Source organism: Balaenoptera borealis, assembly GCF_965194805.1.
Source record: "Balaenoptera borealis genome assembly, chromosome: 2".
Taxonomy (NCBI): domain Eukaryota; kingdom Metazoa; phylum Chordata; class Mammalia; order Artiodactyla; family Balaenopteridae; genus Balaenoptera; species Balaenoptera borealis.
In genome coordinates, this window is record NC_138867.1 from 172791811 (window position 1) to 172815396 (window position 23586).

General features: G+C 56.9%; 1 protein-coding gene across 16 annotated transcripts in view; it reads right to left on the bottom strand.

Moving 5' to 3' along the window:
* Positions 1-21845, bottom strand: part of MAST3 (microtubule associated serine/threonine kinase 3) — a gene marked incomplete at its 5' end in the record, with an annotated part of 36787 nt that extends 14942 nt beyond the window's left edge. The window contains 14 exons of one of the 16 annotated variants that reach the window (XM_082381285.1): positions 437-522; positions 947-1011; positions 2561-2693; positions 2968-3069; positions 3166-3375; positions 3669-3744; positions 3944-4104; positions 4566-4644; positions 5172-5192; positions 5382-5454; positions 5536-5624; positions 13611-13691; positions 16177-16208; positions 21807-21845. In XM_082381285.1, coding sequence (XP_082237411.1) covers positions 437-522; positions 947-1011; positions 2561-2693; positions 2968-3069; positions 3166-3375; positions 3669-3744; positions 3944-4104; positions 4566-4644; positions 5172-5192; positions 5382-5454; positions 5536-5624; positions 13611-13691; positions 16177-16208; positions 21807-21845 — 1247 coding nt within the window. Of the gene's footprint in view, positions 1-436; positions 523-946; positions 1012-2560; positions 2694-2967; positions 3070-3165; positions 3376-3668; positions 3745-3943; positions 4105-4565; positions 4645-5171; positions 5193-5381; positions 5455-5535; positions 5625-7040; positions 8242-8375; positions 8697-13610; positions 13692-13975; positions 14461-16176; positions 16209-21806 lie in introns of those variants that run through there. The other 15 variants (XM_082381294.1, XM_082381292.1, XM_082381286.1 and 12 more) reach the window with 15 other exon arrangements.
* Positions 21846-23586: the final 1741 nt, after the last annotated feature.

Here is a 23586-nt window from a genome sequence, read left to right on the forward strand (position 1 = left end):
CCTGCCCTGTGGAGCTCTCTGACCCAGAGACTCCCCACTGTGCTGCGGACACAGAAGCCTCCTCTGCAAGCCCCCCTCCGTCCCAGACCCCACAACGGTCTTATGCTGTGAGGGACTCCTCCCCGCTCCCAATCCCCCCTCCCCCAAAGCAAATCCGTCAAAGCGGCACTTAAAGAATGCATGGCGCACGCTACTGCCATCGTGTGGCCATCTTTTTCCTTGCTCAGTCCCCAAATTCCTAGAACCCCAAACACCTGGGGCAAGTAAGGACCTAGATCACGGACAAGCCCTTCCAAGGCCATGCCCCTGCTGTTTTGTGCCTCCACTTCCCTCTTCAGGCCTCAGTTTCCCTGTCTGCACACTCAGGGACTGTGTGGGTTTCAGCCATCCCCATGGGCATCTGAGAAACAGGTCTATGGGGTACCCAAGGACTCACCCGTAGGCCCCATTGCTAATGAGTTTGATAGTCTCGAAGTCGCTCTCACAGGGCTTCCTCCGTGAAGGGCCGACCAGGGCACGACTCTGGGGGGCGATGGCAAGAGGGGTCAGGGTCCTGCCCCACCGCAGAGCAGGCTGTGTTCTTCCTGCCCCCAAGTCCCAACTGCTGGTCCTGGCACCTGATGCTACTTCTTCTCCTATACAAACTTCTCAAACTCAGCTTCCGAGTTTGAGCTTTTGCTTAAGCCATGCATGCCCTCCTTCCAGAAAACTCCTACACATTCTGCAAAGCTCCCCTTTCCAGTGCCCCCTCCAACCCTGCCCTGCCCAACCTCCATGGCAGGGCAAACTCACCTGCCCCCACCATCCCCCCCAAAGTCACAGGCGTTCATTAAGCACCTGCTATATGCAAAACCTCAGCAAACAGCAAACCCAGCCCTTCTCATGGCCACCTGGTCTACTGTCAAAAGAACAAGACAGGTGGGGCCGCCAAAGCTCTGCGTCTTACTTCTGGGGACTCCGGTGCTGGGGGCTGTCCTCCACTGTCATCAAGGTGACTCAGAGGCACCATCTCTGTAAAGTGAGGGAGGAGCCTCAAATGGAGTTTCTGAGCCCTGCCCCTCCACCACCCAGAGACTTCCAGAGGCCTCCAGGGCTCATCCTGGGCTGGGGAAATGGTGCCTCCCCTGACCAGCTCCCACGATGCTGTCATTCAGCCCCTACTGCGTCCAGGTGTCGGTCAAACCCAGGAGGCTGGACTGAACAATGACTAAGGAACCTTCTAGAAGGGCCAGTGGGAAGCCCAGGCTCCGAATGCTCAGCCTACCTTGAACCCTGGCCCCAAGTCTTGGGCCTGTGAACACCGGCCGTGACGCCACCCCTCTGGGTGATGGCTCCTAACATCCTCCTCAGCTCAGGGCATGGTCCAGGGGAGCCCCCTTAGTTTCCAGCCCTGGGGCTTAGCAGAGGGGCGGCCCCGGGTGGGAGTGTGCAGTTGGTGAACATCAGCAGTGACGGTGGCCACGAAGACAGTGTCTTGCGGTCACAGAGCAGGGCTAAGATGGGGCAGTGGAGCCTCAGGGTGAGGGAGGCCCGGGTTCAAATGCAGCCGGCCTGTCCCACTGTCAGTGGGCCCACTGCGCGGTGCTGGGTAGATGATCTGCCCCCGCAGCCTCAGCTGCCACCTGCCTGCCTGGCCACTTCGTGTTTCCTCTGACACCCGGGCCCACCCACAGTGCCGCCTGCGTCATCTTCATGAGACAGAAAAGAGGTTGGCTGCAGCCACACGGCTAGTCCACGGGCGATCTGGCCTTGGGCACACATGGGCCTGAACCTCAGCTCAATCTCATCTGCCTGGAGCCTCAGTCTCTCCAGCTTTAAATGGGGACAATGGCAGCCCAATCCCAGCGGACGCTGGCCACTGCGGCTGGTCCCTGCTGACCCCGGCGCCTCCCCCCAGCTCCCCTCCTTCCTCAGCCACACCCCTTTCCTTGCTGCTCTTCCAACACGCCAGACACAGACCCACCTCAGGACCTTTGCCTTCACCATTCCCCCTGCCCAGTTCATTTTCTCTCTCCCCTAAATCTGCACACCTTTCCATCCTCCAGGCCCCAGCCTGAATATCCTCCCTTCCCAGAGCTCCCCCAACCACCCCTGGACCAGGCCAGGTTCAAGTTCAATGCTCCCCTAGCACCATGTCTCGGTTGTTCCCCTGTCCTGGCTGGGGGGCTCTCGACCACCTCGGTCGTGCCCATGGGCTGCCCCGTCTGATTCCCACTTCCCAGGTCCCACTTCCCGGGCCACAGTAGGATGAAACTGGGAAAGTGCTTTGTGAATTCACAGGACAACGTGAATGCCACTGCTAAAGGTGGTCCCCTGGCACCCTGGCCCAACTTGACTTAGCATTTGAGGACTTGGCAGGTCAGGGGCTCCAACTTGTGGCCACCTTACCCCGGAATCCTGGGCACTTTCCCCATAATATGCCTTGCAGGTGGCTGAGGACAGGGCCAAAGAGAGAGGAAGGACAGTGTGGTGGCTCTGGAGTCAGATGGGCATGGGTTGGAATCCCGGCTCCACCGCAATCTCGCCCCAGTTTCTTCTTTCTGCCCCACCCCAAGCTCACCCTGGAGGGGGTCCTTAGCCAGGCCCAGCTGCCCAATGATGTACTGCGGCAGGTCCGTCTTGATGCCCTGGCCCTCGCGGGCCTGGCCCTCGGCAGCCTCCAGCAGGTGGTAAAACTCCTCAGGGTCAAACTCCTGGGGGTGCAGAGGGGTTGATCAGCCGAGGCCTGGTCCCACCTGCAGGCCTTTGCACACGCCGCTCCCTCTGTCTGAAGCATCCTCACCAGTGGCTCCAACTCGTCCCCGGGATCTTAGCTCCCGGCCCCTCCTCTGGGAAGCCCGCCGCAGCCTGGCAGCCCCCAGCATTCCTCTCAAAGTCCTATACGATGGGGCCTGTCTCTTGTATCTCGGCAGGACTGTTGGGTGCCTGGACTCAGCCCGGCACCTGGCCACGTGCCAAGACACTCACCAGGCACTCGAGGAGCCTCGCTGGCCGCGAGATGATGATCAGCAGCTTCCGGACAAGCTGGACGATGAAGCCAACTTCCTCACTGTCTGAGCGCTCATGGGCCTGGGGGCAGATGCTGTAGCGTCATCCGCAGGCCCTTGGTCCTGCCCTGCCCTGCCTGGGAACCCCTAAACCCTGCGCTCCCCTGCCCCCACGTACATCCTGCAGCAGCCTCTCCAGCTTCTCCTGCATCTCCAGGAAGTAGCGGGAGGTGACAAGAGCCTCTCCAGACTTGGCCAGGCAGTCGCGGGCCAGCTCGATGATTTGGTGGTGGATGAAACCCAGGACGCCGTCAGCCAGTGCCAGCTGGGCGCCGGGTGAGAAGGTGGCCAGAAACTCCTGCAGACGGCCCTCCATCTGTGCTGTGGCCTGGGCGGGGAGCAGGGGAGACAGGGTGACCTGGTCATTGGACGGGGCTGGGGAGCGACATGCGCAGATGGGGGCGGGAGAGAGAGAAGATATGACGATGGGGTCCAAAGATTGGAGGAGAAGAAGCAACGTGTATAGGTGTGGGTGGGGGAGGGGGGAGTTTGAGACACAGAATTAGGGAAAAACAGAAATGGACAGATGGGGGGACGCAGCCAGGAAGACAGCAGGTGCCACTGGAGGGACAGCAACATGAAGGGGAGCTGGGGCTGGTCTAGCCGCCAGGCGCTGCCCACCTTGGGGAATCTCTCCCGGTACACGTGATTCATCATGACGATCTCATTGTCGAAGGCCCCTGTTGTGCGTCCAGGGCTGAAGGAGGGGACAACTGGCTTATGACATGGGACCCAAAACACAGCCCAGGGAAAGGCAGCTGAGTCAGGTCTGAGGGCCAAGGGCCAGAGGCCAGGCTTGTGCATGGTCAGGACCAAAGGGGGAGGAGGAGCCGCAATGTGGGTCCCAAAGTCAGCCCAGGGAGGGGCTGGGGCTGGGGTCAGAGGTTGAGGCCCACCTGAGGCTGCGGGAGCGGGGCCGAAGGCGAGGTGAGTGGTGGCCGCCCTCCTCATCAGCCATGCTCTCTGAGCTGCGGAAATGCTTGGACAGGAAGCATAGTTCGTCCGGTGTCGGCTGGAAAGGAAGCTGGTGGAGGTGCTCCCTGGAGGATGAGCTCGACTGGCAGGAGGGGGTATCGGGGCCATGGGTTCATGGTCAGTGCCACAGCCAGGACCCCAGCATTACCCCTCGAGGCTCAGGCTGTCTGCTGGTCATCAGATGGTAACTCTCCTGCCTGGCTCCTATGCATCCCTCAAAACTCCAGCTTTGATGTCCCCTCTTCCAGGAAGCCTTCCCTACCTGCTCCCTTGGTAGCCCCAAGACCCCCTCTGACCAGGCCTTCCCTGACCACACAAGGATGAGGATATCTGTGTACCCCGGACCAGGAGCCCCTTGGGGCTGAGGCTGGGTCCTTTCAGGGATGCCCCAACATTGCCCAAAATGGGGCACAGAGGGGCCAGCCAGGATGTTTGCTGATTGGATAACTATCCAACACCTTAAAAAAAAACCCAAAGACGTGTCTCCCCCACCCCCAACCTGGCACTCCCCTGTCTGCCTGCCAAGGTAGGACTTGTGGGTACCGAGACAGTGGAGCTGGGTGTGTTGGTTCCATAGCCAGAAGACGGGAGGGACGCGAGGGACCATCTTCTGCCGTCGGCCCTGGAGAGAATGAGAAGTTGGAAGGAAGGCACGGCCCCTGCAGCTAGTGGGGACCAAGGGCAGGCACTGTGGCTGGCCGATCCTGGCCCCACTGGAGGAAGGACCTTCTGAAAAGGCCAAGAACAGGAATACAGGGTGAGCAAGTCCACTGTGTGTTTTCTCCTTGTTCTTCAGCTGCCTCCTCCGGGAAGTCTTCCCTGATGCCAGCGGCCAGTGCGTCCCCCATCAAAGCTGCTCTCTGAGTTGCAGCTGCTGGGGTACACGCTGGCCACTCCCACCAGACTGAGGATTCCCTGAGGGCCAAAGTCCAGCCTCCTGTTCCTCAGCCCCCAGGGTAGGGCACGGCATCCAGCAGGCACTGAATAAATGTTGTTGAATGAATAAGTGACATCTAAGTGCCTGGCACATAACAGGTCCTCCATCAGCTCTTGTTAAGTGAATTAACAACTTTCAGTGAATGAGTGATTCCTGGACCAAGCCATGCCACCCCCTCCGCCTCCCCCTCCCGGAGGGCTCATAGAAATTACCTGTCTGTGCTCGGGATGTGGCTGCAGGAGACCGTGCGTGCATGCGTGCATTTGCCAGGGGCGGAAGCCAGAGGAGAGATCACAGCAGGGCAGAGGCCAGGGGTGGGGAAAAGGCTAATGAGGAGGCAGGTCCAGCCACCAAGTGCATGCCCCTGCCTGTCCCCTCGCCCATCATGTCAACACCATCCCCCAAAGCCGGAGACCACTCACCTCCGGGCAAAAGGGAAGTTGACAGCAGATGCAGCTGAGAAGTTCCGAGGACTATCCAGGGGGCTGCTGCCTGCTGAGGAGGAGGTGGGGGAACTGAGTCAGTGGGGGTGGAGACAGGACAATCCCACCCCGCCCCGCTTGCCCCCGCGCTCACCTGTTGGGATGGACAGTGGTGACAGGGGCCGGGAAAGGGTCGGCGAGGGCGTTCCTACCACCAGGCTCTTGCGGTTCCCGCTGCGGCAGCTGTTGGGGGGGGAGGTGGGGACAAGGTCAGGTCCAGGACTCCTGTGTCAGAGGACCACATTTTCAACAGGGAGCACACGGGTGACGGCTTCAGGGCAGGACAGGAAGCTGGGGGCGACCACTCTCTCTCTGCTCCCCAGGCGGACCGCCCCACTCCAACGTCATGGCCCTGGCCCAGCTTCTCCAGCTTCTGTGTTCACAATCCCACGCCCAGGACTTCCCCGGCGGTCCAGTGGTTAAGACTCCACACTTCCAATGCAGGGGGCACGGGTTCGATCTCTGGCGGGGGGAGTTCTGCATGTCATGCAATGCCGGTGGGGGGGGGCGGGGGGGGGAAGGTTGCTCCACAATCCCACCCCCACAGCCTTGCCCACATCGTGGCCACTGCCAGGAACAATGGCGAATAAAGCAGAGGGTGGAGAGGATCCTGGAACCCACAGGTGGGTTGAGGCAGGCGCCCACTCCATTTTATGCACCTTTTCCCAGGGCCACTGCTCCAATCTCTGAGCAGACCCCCTCCCCAAGATCCCCCTAAAACGCCAATCTGATCCTTGGAAACCCTAAAGCCAGCATCTTGCACATTGGATCCTGTTCTTGTTCTACCAAACTTTTTTTTTTTTTCAAAGAATGTTTTTTTAAAAAAAATATTTATTTGTTTATTTATTTATTTTATTTTGGCTGCACCGGGTCTTAGTTTCGGCACGTGGGATCTTCGTTGCGGCACACGGGATCTTTTAGTTGCGGCATGCAGGATCTAGCTCCCTGACCAGGGATCGAACCTGGGCCCCCCCCCCCCCCCCCCGCATTGGGAGCGCTGAGTCTTACCCACCGGACCACCAGGGAAGTCCCTGTTCTGCCGAACTTTTGTCCACATGTTTTCCTCCCTTCATCCCAGCTCCCTCCTGGCCACCAGACCCCTGGCCCAGGCGCCCTCCCCCCTTGCCCAGTAATTCCCATACGTGCCCTGGCCCCAGCCCCCGCCTGGCAGAGGGAAGTTGGGAGCGACACGGTCCCCCCCCACCAACTCCGGCAGTCGCCCGGCAACGGCTCCGATTGCTCTCGACAAGTGCATCAGCCCACACAGCCTGAGCCGCCAACGCAGCCCAGCCTTGGCGGGAGAACTGCGCAGGGAGGGAGAGATGACACCTACGGGCCTCACAGGGCCAGGAATGGTGTCCCAGGCAGAAGGCACAGTGCAGGCAGAGGAGAGTGAGGTCAGCAACCGGCTCAGGAGACAAGACATGCACGGAGGAGGGGTTCAGCCTATCCACGGCTCCATGTGCAGCTGCTCTGCTGAGCCTGTTTCCCCATCTGTATACTTTGCAAAGGTGCATACACAGTGCTCAGCTTTGGGCCTGGCACTGGGTAAATTGTGGCAGGTACGTATATTGTCATCTTTCTCCTGACATTACTCACAGAGCCTGGTGCATGGTGGGAGAGCAAGCAATGCCTCTCCAGCGAATTAAATCACCAACATCTGCCAATAGCAATAAGCCCAAAGGAGGGAGAGACCAGCTGTACCCATTTCCCAGCCTGGAAAACTGAGGCCACAGATGTCATCAGCCACAGAGATTGTCCTCTAGTCTGAGGTGCAAAAGCAAAAGTGAAACCCACAGGTTCCTGCACAACTTCCTGTCACCACCTCCCCCAACACACACACATCCGACAGCCCACATCCTCTTCCAGCCCCTCACCCGGCTCCTCACCCCCACACTGCACCCCAATGCATCATTTTTCACTTCCAACAGCATTTGGGAAAAACACTGGGAGCCTCCTTCTTGCTCTCTGGCAGGGCTTTCTTGAAAACAACCAAATCTGAGATCTCAAAGGGGAACTGGGCATCATCTGTTCAATTCCCGAGCATCTATTGAGCACCAACTGTGTGCTCAGCCCTCCCTGGAGAAGGCCCAGGACGCTGAGAAGCTGCCTAGTTTTTCAATAACCAGCCCTGTGGTACAACAGAGAGTGACAATTATGTCAGAAAAGAGGGGCCTGAGGCCAGTTTCCTGCACCTGATCCCTGAGGTGCCCATGAGCCTTCTGTGGCTCCCCACGTTCTGGGAGAAGAGTTTAAACCCTGGATTAGTCATTCAAGGTCCTTCAGCAGCTGGTCCCACCGCCCAGCCTTTGCCTGTGCTCCCCTCTGGGAATGCCCCGACCAAGCACTGGTGAGACACTCAAGCACAGAGAGGTTAAGGAGCTGCCTGAAGGCACACAGCCTGACAGTGGCTGAGCTGGAATTTCAACGCAGGTCCAGCAAAGCTCACAGCCCTCACTTAGCTTCTCTGCCTTCCAGGAGAAACTGAGACTCCACTTTGCTCTGGATAGAACACCGTGATTTGCTCCCACCCCCCCATAACCGACAAGCACACCATCCTCCTGCAGCAAATATTTGCTTCTGAACCAACATTTCCGCTGACTGGGCCCCAGGGACTAAACAGCCTCAGTTTTTCCAAGAAGCTCCTCCCCAGGTCTGCCCACAGGACAGGTTCGAATCCTGATTCAGTCCCAAATCCCTGCTGCTTCTGTCACCACCTGAGCTGCAACCCCGGCGGACAGACACCCCAATTTGGGTAAGGAGCGGTGAAAGGAGGGTGCCTGGGACCCCAGGGGATACCTGGATCCCAAAGCATCCGCCCACTTCCCCCTACCGCCGCACACAGTGGCCCTCCCTGCGCTGCCGAGACACACTTTTGGCAACTCGTGTCTGCTCGGTCGGCCGCCGCGCCTTTGCCCGCGCGAAGCCCCCTACCTCTTGGAGCGCTGCAGCAGCGCGCCCTTGGCCAGGCGGCTCCGGTGGCCGGGCGCCGCCACCGCCGTCCAGTAGCTAGGATCGGACATGCTGCTTCCCTTTGTGCCGCCGCCGCCGCCAGAGGCCCGAGAGGCGCGGGGGCACAACCAGCGGCGGCGGGACACGAACCTTCACGGCGGGATCTGCCCCGGGAGCCCCGCGGTGAGGGGCGGGGGCGCGCCGCGGGGCTGGGGGTAGGGGACGAGGAGGAAGCGCGAGCCCGGGAGCGAGGCCTGGAACCCCGCCCAGGACAGCGCGGGGGCGGGGCCTGGCCTGGCGGGGTGGGGCGAGTGGCGCGGAAGCAAGGCCTGCGAACCCGCGTGCTGGCTGGTGGGCGTGGCGTTGCCATGGCCGCGGGCGGAGGGGCGGGACGTTGCCAGGGTTGCGGGCGGCGGGGGCGGGGCGTTGGCGGTACCTGGATGTAGGGCCTTGGAAGTTGGCTCCCTTCCCTCAAAATGTAAATCCGATCGCGCCCCTTTCTCCCCTACCTCGGCGCTAACCCCTTCTGGGTGCGGCACTCAAGACCCATTCAGCGGCCTGGCCCAGCTCATGCTACCGCACCCACGCTGGCTCTACTCCTTGGAATGCCTTTCCTGCCTGGCAAAATCCAGCGTCCCCTCCTTCAGGAGGTCTTCTCTTGTGTCTGTCCAGCTCTGTCTTCCCCAGGCTTGGGCTCCTTGAGGTCCCAGCATCTTCCAGCACTGGACTGGCACAGAGGATGTGTTTAGCAAACTGAGTCAGGGCATCTGATATGCTCTTCCTGTCTGTATGATGGGAAAGTTAACTTCTCAAGCCTCAGTATTCTCAACTGTAAGATGGGAGGAAAATGGGGCTGACATGAAGATTACACTGTGCCTCCCAAGAGTGCCTGGTAAATGTTCGATAAACGTTAGCATTAGGCAAACTTCCAAGCCTCTGGTTCCCCATATACATATGTCCCTTTGTGAAAATGGAATAAAATCAGCGGCACAGAAAGTGCCTGGTACAGAGCTGGGGGTACAGTTCATCTTCACTATGGAATGTCTCACACAGTAGACTGTGAATTAATGCTTCCTCCTTTCATGACAGCCCCAGGAAGTCAGGGACAGTGTCACCCTGAAGGTGGACCCTCCACAGGCCACACAACACTTTGGGAACTGGCCCAGGCAGGACTGACCTGGAGCCCAGACCCCACATCTGAGAAAACTGAGACGTACAGGGGGTATTGCTGCCTGATGTGTAGCCCTAAGCCTGCCCATCCATCTTGCCACCCATTTTGCTTCTCAAGTCTCTCTCAGACTCCCTGCCTTGCTCCCTCCAAGCCCAGTGTCACCTTCAGGTGGCCCACACGCTGTGGCCCAGATATCTGCTGAGTGTCTCCCCAGGCCTGCTCTCCACGCCCCCCAGACTGGGGCTCAAACAACCCATGTCTGGCCACTCATTCACTCAACCTACTGTGTGTCTGCCCTTGTACTGAAACCTGGGGATGCAGGCCACAAATAATCCCTGCCCCCAGGAGTCCCCAGTCTGGTAGGGGAGGCAGAGAGTGAACAGGAAACAATTAAATGAACAAGTTAATTTCACACACTGAAGTTGAGGAAGGAAAAGAACAGGGGTAAGGCTGGCAAAGGACAGCTTTAGCCAGGAGGCCTCTCTGAGGTGACACTGCAGCCAGCAGTGAGACATTGAGAAGGAAGAGGAGCCAGCCATGCAGAAAGAGCAACCCAGGCAGGGAGCACAGCTCATGCAAAGGCCCTGAAGCAGCACTGAGGGGAAGATGCCAGCAAGACTCACCATGTGGGCCTTGTGGGCTACAGGGAGGAGTGCAGTTTTACTGCAGCAGCAACAGGGAGTCATGGAGGATGTGTGAGCAGCGGGAGGGTGTGATCTGGTCTATGTTTGTACACCGCCCCCCATGTCTGCCATGAGGAACAGGAGCTGTTGGGGGCAGGAGTGGAGGCGGCAGGAGGCTAGTGAGGGGCTGTAACAGGGTCTGGGAGGGGAGGACACATGCCTGGACCAGGGTGGGGCTGTGGAGTAAAGTGGGTGGATTCTGGACTTATTCTGAGGCTAAAGAACAGGCTCTGCTGTGGGGTCATGTGTGTAGATGAGGATAAGAGAGGTCACCTATGATCCTCAGGTGTTTCGCCTGCGCCACATACAGGAAACAGAGCCTCCTGCATGGGAGGAATTCGAGGTCCCACAGGTCTGGGGACCCAAGTGGGGATGAAGCCACGGTCTCATGCACCATAGGCTAACATGCTGTGTCCACAAGCTCCCCCCACCATGTGTGCTGGGACACTTCTGCACACAGTTAGTAAAGGAGCTGCCCATCATCCCCAGCCTGTGCTGCCTGCATGCCTCCCACTATGCCCACTGTGTTGGCATCCCCAGCAGCTGCTTCTCCCACGCCCATCTGGCCTGTTTCCTCCTCTGCAGAACAGGGCTACAGCTGGCAATCCAGAGGGCCTGTGGCCATGGCAAAGACCTCCCGCGAAAGGCTGGCTGATCAAGTGACCTCTGGTGCCAGCCCCTTGCCCACTAGATCAAGCCCCTCCCCTACTCACACACCCTCCACGGCTCCTCATTTTACAGCAAATTCACACTTCTGGGTAAATCCCTTTCCTAGAGCTCGAATCCTAACTCTGTGCCTCGGACTTTGCCTCTCTCTACTTGTGCCAGTAACTGTGTAAATAGGAAAGCCCTAGGTGGACATACAGACCCCCATCTCCGACCCCACATTGGTAGGGCCACCCCAGCCCTTCCTACCTGCCCATGAGCTGTCCACGCCCCTCCAAGCCCCATACTTTATGTGGCTCCCAGTGCCCTCAGTAGAAAATCCAAATCCTTCCCGTCCTTGGTGTCCAAGGTCCCAGAGGGAACACGCCTCTGACAATGCTGTTCCTGCCTGGAACAGCCTCTTTGTTGTCCCCTTGGCCATATGGGCCCAACTCATGACCTTCTCTTCAAACTGCTCCCCAACAACACCACAGGTAGAGCCCTTCCAGCTGCTTCCCATTTGTCTGTGCCACAAGCATTAATTGAGCACCTGATGTATAGCAGGCCCTGCCTGAGGCTATAGGATGACCAGGACAGATCCAGGTCAGGCTTTCAAGGGGCTCTCAAACCTTTGGATGAGAAAAACAACACAAGAATCACACAAGAAAACATGGAAATCACAACCACGATGGGGTCAGGATGAGGGAAATGGATGTGCATAATGGATGCAACTGGGGCTTGGGGGCCCTTATGGTGGGGTGGGGCAGGGGCGGGGAGGTTTCGTCAGGAAAGGCTTCCTATCTGAGAGCTTGATGGAGACTTGACAAATGAATAAAGGAGTAAACAGAGAAAGCGGAGCTCTGGGCAGGGGGGACAGCAAGTGCAAAGGCCCTGAGGCTGGCCAGCTTATATTCTGGCAGTCCAGGAAGCCGCACGGCTAGAATAGGGTGAGCACTGGAGAGGTGGATGGGAGGACGCGAGGTGGGGGTGGTGGTGGTTCATCACAGGGGCTGGACCCACAGGGCCTTGGAGGCTGAGGGGACAAATGTGGGCTTATTCCCCTTGGAGCAGGGGAGGCAGGTACCCATTTCCTTGCCTGGCCCAAGTCAACGGGGCTCTGCTGCCCCCTGGTGGCGAGCAAGGGGGCCAGTGGACTCAGCTAGAGTCCCAAACTCTCTGCCTCCATTTCCTCCTGGTAAAACTGGCTTATCTGCTCTCAACAGGTCCCTCCCCTCATCTTGTCCTCACCTGAGGTTGAGGCCAAGGACCCAGAGTCAGATCTGGCCTGACACTCTCTCTCAGGGTGCCTCTGGACAACACACTCTGAGGTCCCAAGCCGAGTCTCTCCTCAGCTAAATGGGGGCGACACAGTCTCTGCCTCCCATTGGACACCCCAGCCTGGTCCAGGGCCCACCATCTCCTACCTAGATGTTGCCCCAGCCCCTTCCCTGCCTCTGCCACCTCCATTCCTGTCCCCTGTCCCCAGCCAACCTTTCTTCCCCCAAGGTAGCCACAGGGGCTTTTAAAATCTTGGTCCTGCCTCAGGACCTTTGCATGTGCAGTTCCCTCTGCTTGGTGCTTCCCTTCCCCTAGCTCTGCTCAGGCCTTGGCTCAAACACCACATTAGTAAGTCTCCGTCTGAATGTGTCTTGTTTGTCCATTCCCTTGTTCATTGCATACTTCCTGAGGACTGACTGAGAGGCTCATGAGGGAGAAACTATGTTCATCTTGTTCACAGCTATGCCCTTAGCACCTGGCACACAGTAGATGCCTGCTTAATGAAGGTACCCGCCTGTTGCCCAGCTCCCAGTGTGGGCTCCAAAGTGTTCTCTCTTCTCCCCACTAAAGGCCCATGGGAAGAGGCTGAGCAGCTCCTTCATACTAAGGTGTAAATGGTTGATGGGCCATCAAATTCTAGACATCACTGACCTGTACATCTGTCCCCTCCCTGAATTTTTGCCCAAGCTGTGTGAGGCGCCCACTATAGCCCTGATGTTCTCTCCCATACAGGGGCAAGACCCTGAGACCCCACAGTCGCAGAGAGTGGCTCAAACCCTCAACAGACTCTGATGGCAAAGCTGGCCCTGACTTGGCCCCCAGACGTACTGAACCAGGAGAACTGGTGTCTCCTCTCTGAGCCTCAGTTTCCTCTGCTGGGCAATGGCATCAGAAAGGGTGCTTCTCTCCCAGGGTTGCAGAGGGGACAGAAGGCACTTGGGGCACTCAGTCAAGCTGGTTCTTTTCTCCCTATACCACTTGGCCTGGTTGACTTCAGTGCACAGGGCTCTAATGGTGGACTCTCAGCCTTAGGAATGTGTGTGTGTGTGTGTGTGTATGTATATACATTCACAGGGAGGAGCTTTCCAGCCAGCTGAGCTGGGTCACAGCACAGGAGGCCAGGCCAATTCAGCAGGGCCCTGAGCAGGCTGGGAACCCAGCACCTGTATCGAGGAAGTCCTTGGGCAACAGCTCAAGTTCTGGCCTTGCCCTGACCATCTATCAGAAGGGGGAACCTGCTGGCTATGACTGAATACGGAATTTCCCAATCATGGTCCTAGTGTGGATCACAGTGCCATTTTATGGAGAGGTAAACTGAGGCCCAGAGAGTCCATGTCACCAGCCCACAGTACCTTGGCGGGGAGCTGGGTCTGGGCAGCTTCCAAGTCTCTGGGGTGCCCGGGCGATGTCCGAGCCCCGCCCCCGCGCGCTGTCACTTACCTCCAGGGGTGCAGGCCCAGCGAGGGGCTGCAGGGGCTGCTGGGGCTCAGCAAGGACGGGCTCTGGCTGCTTGGAGACAGACTGCAAAGAAAGAGGCCGGGGACGGTGAACCTGGCAACGGCCCCTGCGTGTGGCCGAATCCGGAGACGGGACCGGGGTTGTGGTTTCCTTAGGGAGAAGGGGCCTGAGGCCGGGGATACTAGGTCTCGCGCAGGCCGCGAGGGCGGGGCCAGACCGTTGACCCGGGAGGGCTCCCTGGAGGCGGCGGTGCGACTCGGGGCGACTTGAACAGAGACACGGAAGAAGGGTGGTTGTCAGCCTGCTCCTGTTCCCCCAAATCTCCCCTTCCAGGTCCAAGCACTCACTCGAGGGTCAGCGCCGGGATGTGCAGCTTGTCCCTGCGGGACTTCATGCCGAGGCCGGGGCCGCGTCTACGCGACCGGGTACTGACGCCCCCTTCGTGGCCGCCAAGCCCTGATTGTGTCGCGATCGGACAGACAGACAGACGCGGACGCCGGGACAGCACGCCTGGCAGGCGAGACAGACGCGGAGTGGGGCCTGGGCCGCCGGGGGGTGGGGTGGGGGGTGGGGCGGGCTCTCTCCGTCCCGGGGCGGGGCTCGGAGCCCCGCACCTGCGCGCAGGCACAGCCCCGCAGCAAAGGTCGGATTGTGCGAGGCGGGAGCCGCGGTGCCACCCCTCCCGGGCAGGGACGCCGAGAGGGCCGGGTATCGAGGCCCCGAGCTGCACGGCCGGAAAGGAAGGGCAGTCACTGCCTTCTCTGCCGGACTTATTGCTCCATCAACCGGCCCCGCCCCTTCCCGGTCGCGGCCGTACCTCCGCGCTCACCCAGCCCCGCCCAGCCCCGCCCCCGGGCGGTGTCTCTCGGACCCCGGATCTGAGCGTGCCCCGCCCCAATCCTCCCACCCGCAGCCGCTCAGCCCAGGCGTTCCCGGCCGCCCGCAGCGGGTGTCAGCATCCCGGCGCACACCGGAGGCCCCGACCACGCCTCCAGCCCTTGGCTTCCCTGGGTTCCCTCTGCCAGGACAGTCATCCCCCTCATTCATATCCTAATTCAGCCCCACCAGCCTCCTCCCTACACGTGGACCCCTGGCGCTCCGAGCCCCACCCTCCCTCCTGCCCAGCCCAGACTCCGAAGGTTTGGGGTTGTCTGTGTCTGGCCATGGCCCCCTTGAAATCCTGGTTGGACCCAGTCAGGCACACCGCAGGTGGCAAAGACTAGACAGCCCTCAGGGAGTCTTTGTCCTTGTCCTATTCCGTGGCCCAGGACTTTGCCCTCAGTGGTTTGTACTGATTCACGGTCCACTACCCCGCCCCCAGCCTGGGCAAAGGCTGGGGACAGTGCCCGCCTTCCGGGCAGTGTCCAAGCCCCGCCCCTACTGGGGTCCTCAGGGCCCTCCCTACCAGGTGCACTATCCCCAGTCCAACAAGAGATGGTCTGGGCTTGGGGGCTACTCTGACACCAGCCCCACCATCAGATTTCAAACTCTCATCCAACCCCCAGGACCTAACCCTTCTCCTCTCCCTCCACCTCCCCTATGCTCACTTCACCCCAGCTACCCCTGTCTCCATGCTGTTTTTCCAATGCCAAGCTAGTTCGCACCTCAGGACCTTTGACCATGCTGTTCCCTCTGCCTGGAATGCTGTTCCCCCCACACTTTCCCCCTGGCTCTTGCTCCTCTTCCAGATCTAGTCTCAAATGTCACCTCCTCTATGAGATCCCACATCTTCAGGGCTAAAGCCACCCTCCAGCCCCCTCTGTCTGTCTCTGTTTAATTTCTCCCCTGTATAACATCTCTTCATCACTCTCCCCAAGGGAGTGCAAGCTCCACGGGCAGGGTCCAGCATTGACTTGTCACCGTGTCCCTTGTGCCTGGAACAGAGCCCAGCACACAGTAGATCCTAAAAAAATGTTTGTTGAGTGAGTGATTTCACGAGGCGCAAGGGAATTCCCACCCCCAACTTAGGCAAACGCAGCCTCCAAAGAGGGAGTGTCTGCACTCACACTCCCCCAGACCACCAGTACAAGGCAAACTCCTCCCCCTCCTGGGCTTTGGTTTCCCCATCTGTAAACAGGGGAAGGCACTGAACAAATGTTTTTTGAGCTTTTGGGATCTCAAAATGCCAATCACCAGGAACATTAATGTGACCCTGAAGTGTATGATTTTCTGCCGGTGTTCCCCAAAATAGAGTGAGCTTCCTGTCATGGGAGGCATGCAAGCTGGTTCCAGGATACTTGACTGGAATTCTACAGTCTGGACTCTGGATGCCACCTTTTCAAGTTGGGTGCCTTAGAGCCAGTGATGCAACCCTTATGCACCTCAGTTTCCTCGTTTGCAAACTGGCATGGTTTGCACCTCACCTCCCAGCTTGTGGTGAGGGCCACGTGAGGTGCCTGTGAAGTACTTTGCAAACACTGGGGCAGGATCAAGGTGAGAAGCTTTGTAGTAATTATTAAATAAATTCACAATTTGGAGGCTGCTACTGAAATATCTGTGCCCAGGACCACAGGCCCCCATCCAGCCCACTGGTCCCAGGTGAACTCACCCACGTCCCCGGCGCGGTAGGCTCAGTTCCTTCTGAAAAGAAAACAGGGGTCATTCTCAAGGAGACAAATCCTTCACATCTCTAGCTTTCCACCCACCTCATTTACCAGTTGGCCCCTTGTCCACCCTGTTCCAACCAATGCCTCTTTTCTGCTCACCCCACACACTGGACTCAACCCTGCCTCAGGGCCTTTGCATCAGCTGTATCTTCTGCCAGGACCACTTTCCCTCCCTTCTGGTGCTTGTCAATTGAAGCTCATCCTTCAGGTTTCAGCTCAAGCGTCCCTTCCTCTAGGAAGCCCTTTCAGATTCCCAATCTACCTCACTTCTCAGCTCCCCTACTTACATTTTAAAAAAAATCATTATTTAAAATAAATTAGTTATATTTACAAAGAAGTATGTCAGTAGTGGCTAAATACTAATAATCTATTAAGAAAAGGGAGATTCCTGAGTCATCCTCACCCTGTCCCCTCCCAGATCTGAAAGCCATTCCCCGCTCACCTTCTGCAGAATCTCTGCAGGTTTGGGTCCTGGTCATTGGTGGGGGCTGGAGATACTGACCAGTGACTCCCTATTGAAGACTCTTTTAGAGCTCAGCAAGCTGATCTGCACCAATCCTGGGTGTCCTCACCATATATAGGGTAGAAAGCCCTGTGCTTGGGTTCCACTGTGACCCCAGAGTCCACCCTCAAATGTGGCTTGCCCAAGAGGGCTTTTTAATTCTCAAAAGGCTGTGTAGCACAAGTTTAGAATCTGAGGACACTCAGACCTGGGTCCAGATCTATCATCTGTTCTTTCCTGGCCGTGGAACCTTGAGCCAAGTGACTGGTACTACCTGTGCTTTGGTTTCCCCATCTGTAATTTAGAGATAATGTAAGAGGGTTCCGGGGTAAAAATGATCAGAAATTATTGTTGTTGTGTTACTGTTGAGCTCAGCAAGGGCCTTCGCAGACTATCGCAATACTTGCTAAATTTTACTCACATTTACTGAGCCGCTACTACGCATCAGGAGCAGAGGCCTTTTTACAGGTGGGGAAACTGAGGCGCGGAGGGCAGCAGCTGCCCACATCTCTCGACGGAGGTAGGGCCGGGAATCCAGGTCTCTGGACACCACACGCACACACACACACACACACACACACACACACTGGGGCGGTCGCGTGGAGGATGCACGACTATTTTTACCTCGGTGGGCCCAGGGCTGCCCACATCCAGAGTTGGGCGTTCGTCATGGCAACCAATGATGTCATCAGCCCCCGCAGCTAATTGGAGGGGGCCGGAAGCTGCTGGGCTCGGGATGACAGGGCTGGGAGGGGTTAACAGGGTCTCCAGGCAGGGGAAGAGGAGGATCTGCGGGGGTGGGGCGTCGCCCTGAGGCTGGACCCCAGCTACCTTGAGCTCAGAAAATCAAGTCAGAGCCCTTCAAGGTGGGAGTAGGCTCACGTGCCACCCTGAGGTCTCCTTGTTTGCTTGAATACCTCTGGGGATGGAGAGCTCACTATCATTCTGTGCAAATGTTCATAGACCCACCACCACCACCACCACCATTAGGGTCTCCTTCGGCCCCCTCCGGTTGTTATGAGATCTCATGCCAGCTTCCTCCTCCCCTACTAACCCGCAAAAGAGTGAGGAGCTGGGATCTGAACTCAGGGGTTCTTGCTGTGCCCACACGTGCCGCCCCCCACACACCCCATCCATCCCAGCCATTTCCTTCCAAAACACTGACAGTCCTGGGTTCCCAGTCTGGCTCCCTAATCTGGGCTGTGTGACCCCCGCCAAACAACCTCACCCCTCTGTGCCTCAGTTTCTTCCTTTGGAAAATGGTCCAGTTACATAGGGCCCTGGGAGGAATCAAGTAGCAGGCTCAGGGCCTGGCGCTGGGGGAAGCTTTGATCAATCGGAGCCCAGACAATGATTTTGTGAGGTTAATAACTACCAATTTAACCACAAATTTTAATTTACTTCCAAAATACAAAAAGATGTGAAATGGCACAGAGAGGTGAGGGAAGGTCAGCAGCCCCCCTACAAAGGCTCAGTGGAATGCTGGGCCCACATGGAACTCTCCCGGCACCACCCCCGGACCCTCTGCTCCCTGCGCCATCTGCTTCTGCCTTCAGCCCCCTCTTTGCCAGCTGTTCCTCAGGGAGTGGCTCCCGCCTAGAAAGGGGGTGGGGGTGGGCGTGGGGGTGGGGGTGGTCTAACCCCCCGGAACTGCCCTTTAAAGATAATATTTATGGCATCCTCTTCTGGGCTTGACTGGGCTGGGTGATGCTGCCTCCTCACCAGAAGCCTCAGCTCCACCCCGAGGAACCCACATTCTGAAGGAGACAGGGTAGGGCATGGACACCCCCATACTGGAGGCATTAGCAGGGACCCAGAGGAAGAGAAGGGGCTGGAGGGAGAAGGGAGCCAAAAGAGTTCCAGGAGGAGGGCTTCAGGCTGGGCTAGCAGGCTAGTGGGAAACAGTAGGGTGGAGGTGGGACTCAGCCCAGTGGGCACCAAGTCTCATGGGAAGTTGGCAGCTGGAGCGAAGAGAGAGAGGTCAGCAGGGACCACATGGCACCAGCCAGAGGGCTTCCTGGAGGAGGAGAATAGTTGGAACTGGGCCGTGAGGATGCCAGATGGACTTTCCAGGGAGCTTCCCCAGCAGCAGGAGAGACAAAGTCCAGACACAGACTGGCCACCTTCTCTATCCCTGGATGCTCTCTTTGGGGATCTGCTTTTAAAATTCTGTCGTTTGTTAAGCAAAGGGCCAAGTGGGAGATGATGAAAAAACTGATAAAATAATAGTGGTAGTAGTCCTAGTAATAACAGCTTACGTTAACTGGCGCCTACAAATGCTACACAGAAGACTGAGCTTAACCCAAACCAGAAAGGGCCAGTCTCCACTTCTTCCCCTTACCCACAGCCAATGCAAACTGGTGGTCCACAGGCCAAGCCAGGTCCTGTTTACAACCTCCTAGTACTCAGCCAACCGCATGCCCTGCATTGCCACAGTCAGATTGGCCAGGATACCCCCAGCTATTGTCTGGACTGGCCAATCAGCACCTGACTTCCTCAAGCTTTTATGAATTGACTCTTTGACCTTTGGCAAGGATCACCCTCCAGGATATCTGATTGGCTCTGACCTGATTGGCTGGGGGCGCTCTGGGCTCCAATTAAAGGAGTGTGTGACTGATGCCCCAAACCAAGGCCCTCAACATCTTTGCACCCTCAAGTGCCAGACCACTTAGAATTCCAACTCCCTGACTTCCTGGATGTTATTTTCCTTCTCTGAGCCTTAGTTTTCCCCTCTGAAAAATGAGGCTAATAATCTCTTGGGCTGTTGGAGAACTAAATGCATGCACAGTGCTTAGCATTTGTAGATGCCCCTTAATGCGAGCAGTTATTTACACTTCTACCGTTATTTTAAAAATTATTTTCATTGTGTCTCCTACTTGGTCCTTTACTCTAGATGCGTTCCTGGTTTCTGGCCCCCTTTTTGGCCCCCACCTGCTCCAGAGGAGTCTTTCAAAGCCCTCAGATCTGACATGTCCTCCCCTGTTCCATCACCTTCCATAGCTCCCAATCACCCTAGAAAGAAAGTCTAACCTCTTCAAAATCGGCTATGGAAGCCCTGGAAGCAGATGGTCCCATCTCACATGCCCAGTTCTAGCACTAAGAAATGGCTTCTAGCTTCCCCATAAACACATATGGTTGCATACCTCTGAGCATTTGCACGTGCTGTTCATGGACAGAATGCCCTCACTCAACTGGGCAAACCCTACTTGCCCCTCCGCCTCCTTGGATGGAGGCCTGCCAGTGTGGGGTTGGGCTGGAGGGAGAGCCAGACTTGCCTGGGTTCAAATCCTCTGTCACCTTACACACTGTGACACCTGGACAGAGGCTATGATTCTATGAGCCTCAGTTTCCCCGTTTGTAACATGGGACTCGTCATCAAGGAATGGGTGCCTCTTCCCCATGGAACAGCAACCCCCCCGTTTCTGACGTCAGCTGCACCCCCCATTCGCCTACCCGAAGGCGGTTTCTCTATTTTAAGAGGCTGCAGGCAGGGCTCAAATCTATCTGGGGCTCCGGGCGGGGCTTGTTTCCCCACAACACCCCACTGCAAACCAGTCCTGCTGCACCCCCTCCTCTATGCTCAGGCCCCCCACTCCTGCCTCTGGCAATGGCCCCTCCCCCACCCCCGCATGTCCTCAGGGTCTCTGCCTTGCAGCTCTACCCACACCCTCCCTGACTCCCAACCGAAACACATGTGGCTCTTCCTTCACCTCCGGACAAGTTCGCAGTCCGCAGCCCGGGTTCAAGGCCTGCCTTTCCCTCCCTCCTCGGCCTCAGGGCCCACCTCCCCACCCCACCCCCTCCTTTCTAGCTTCTCTCAGCCTCATTCATTTCCCCAAACACCTACCCCCTGCCCTGCCACCAGTGGCTGCTTCCTCTGTCCCAAGGCCACCCAGCAACCCTCGGTTCAGCCGCCTTCTCCAGGGATACCTGAGCGTGCCCCATCGCAGCTGACACCTCTGCGGGGTCACTGCTGCTCAGGCATTCGTCTCCCACAATAGGCTGGGAGATCCAGGAGGGCGGTTCCAGGGGTGAACCCCCCCATCCCCGCCTCTCCAGAGGGGCGGGGGTGGGGTGGGCCGGGGGATGAGCAGGCACTCAATAAATGTTTGTTGGGTAAATGATGAATCCGGGTTCCCCCACTTGCAACTGGTGGCTTCTTACAGGTGTGGTCTAAGCCCCAGAGGGAAACGGCTCGATTGTCTAAATTCCCACTGGACAGATGGGAACACTGAGGTCCAGAGAGGTCAAGGAAGTTGCCGCCGCGGGGTCACGTGCGTTAGAATGTCAGCCTCTGCTAGGTCTGATGCCTTTTTTTCTTATCTCCTGGTGGCGCTGCCTCCCGAACACAAACCCGGGGCCAGAGGTCAGAAAAGGAGGGTCCTTCTAGTGAATGGGGAAGCTGAGGTCGAGAGACGAAAGAGTGCCTCCCAACGCCCCAGACCCCACCCCCCAGGCCACAGAGCCAGTTGGCAGTGGCTTGTGCACCTGAGAGCTGGTTAAGGTCGCTGGACTGAATCCCTGCTGTGCGACCTCGGGTTTGTGACTTTCCCAGACTCCAGCCTCAGTTTCCTCATCTGACGAAAGCGCGGACTGACATCCCCAGCCTCCCCAGCTTGCCTTAGGGGTGAGCTGAGGCAGGGCTGCGGTGGCGCTGCGAAGGCACGAGGCATGTATTAATACACATTAATTAATATTAATATAGCACTAGTAAAAGTATTGACACAACGAGATGAACTTATGGTGAGCGCTCAAAGGCTGTCGTTGCTCATATGATTAGATTAGAGCTGCTGGTGGAGAAGTCGAAATCCTCAGCTCCTTTCTCCCACGGAGCCTCAGTTTCTCCATATGTCAAATGGACATACCCTCTTCCCAACAGGCGAAAAGCACTTTGAGATGCGGGTGGACAAGTGGGAGCCGCTGGAGCGCGCACCTCCCTCCGCCTCAGTTTCCCCGGGTCCGCCAAAGCCCCGAGCCCGGCACCCAAGCAGGTTCGCCAAAGCCCCGACCCCGGCACCCAAGCAGGTTCACTCCGCCAGCGCCCTCTGCCCGCCCGCGCAGGGGCCTCACCTGGAGCCCACGGCGCCGCAGGAGGCTCGGCTCGTCCATCGCCGGCTAGTCCGCAATGCCCGCTTGCGCCCTGCCCCGCCTCATTCTGCCAAGCCCCGCCACACCCTGCCGTTGGCCAAACCGGTCAGCTGATGAGGCCTGACCCCGCCCCTCTCCGAGAGCTGGTCTCGAAAGGCCCGCCCCCTTCGGGCGAGTCTGCCCCGCCCTTTCAGGCCCCGCCCCACCCCTAGAGCCTAGAAGTAAACATTTTTCAAAGAATCTTCCTAGAAGGGAGAGTTATCCCCATTTTGCAAATGAGGAAACTGAGGCTCAGAAAAGTTAATCCATGTTCCCCGCCCCGGGGGGCACACAACAGGGGTGAGGCGAGTGGGGCACTCATGTCTGTGCAAAATTTAAGAAGCGCCCACAAAAAAAGTCAGTAATGAAGATACACAACATTTTAATACAATAGTTTAAAGAATCGAAACTAATGCAAAAATGCATGATGAGCTAGACATCAACATTTTAAATAAAGACAGGATCAGACTCTACCCTTGCACGACCCTGCCTGCTTGCCTCACTCCAATCCTGGCCCTTGTCCCAATAAAACTTTATTTACAAGAATAGGCGGCCACTGTAGTTACCAGTTTCTTTTTTGAGGATGGCTGCCTTTGCTGAGCGCCAATTGGGCACCCAACTAAGTGCCTCATGAGGACCTCCTCTCACAGGTATCTGATGATAATTGTTCAGCCTCACTTTGCAGAAGGGAAAGGGAGGCTGGGAAAAGCCCAAAGTCCCAAGATGGCACCCATATTCTCTCTTTCACTGGGACTTCCACTGTCTCTGCAGCTGCAGGGTCCCTTGGTTACCAACTGTTCGACCTGGACATTAGAGTATGTTCTCAGATTGGAGGGAACCCTAGCTAAGGTCTCCGGCTAATCGCCTGTGAGGTACAGTAGTGTCCCACCAAGTTATGGTGGCCAGATTGAGCACATAAAAATACAGGACTCCAAGGCCAAATTTGTTTTTCTCACACACGTTTTGAAATTGACATGTAATTTACCTACCATAAAATTCACCTTTTTAAAGTGTACAATACTGTGGTTTTTAAACATATTCACAGAGATGTGCAATCATCACCACTATCTAATTCCGGAACACTTTCATCACCCCCAAAAGAAACCCTATACCACTGAGCAGTCACTCTCCATTCTCCCTCCCCCAGTCCCTGTTAAAGACCAATCTTTCTGTCTCTGTGGATCTGCCTGTCCTGGACATTTCACATAAATGAAATCATACAACATGTGGCCTTTTGCGTCTGGCTTCTTTCACTCAGTAAGACGTTTTCAAGATTCATTCTCGTTGCAGCAAATGCCACTACTTCATTCCTTTTAATGGCTGAATAATATTTCATTGCATGGATAGACACATTTTGTTTACTCATTCATCCATTAATGGGCATTTGAGTTTTCCCACTTTTTGGCTATTGTGAAGAGTGCTTCTGTGAACATTCATGTACAAGTTTTTGTATGGACATATGCTTTCGATTCTCTTGGGTATATACCTAGGAGTGGAATTCCTGGGTCCTATGGTAACTCTACATTTAAATATTCTCAAAAACTACCAGACCGTTTTCCAAAGCAGCCACTGTTATGGGTTGAATTGCGTTCTCCCAAAATTCATAAGTTGAAATCCTCACCCCCAGTACCTCGGAATGTGATTGTATTTGGAGATAAGTCCTTTAAAGAGGTAATTAAAGTAAAATGAGGTCATGTGGGTAGATCCAAATCCAATATGACTG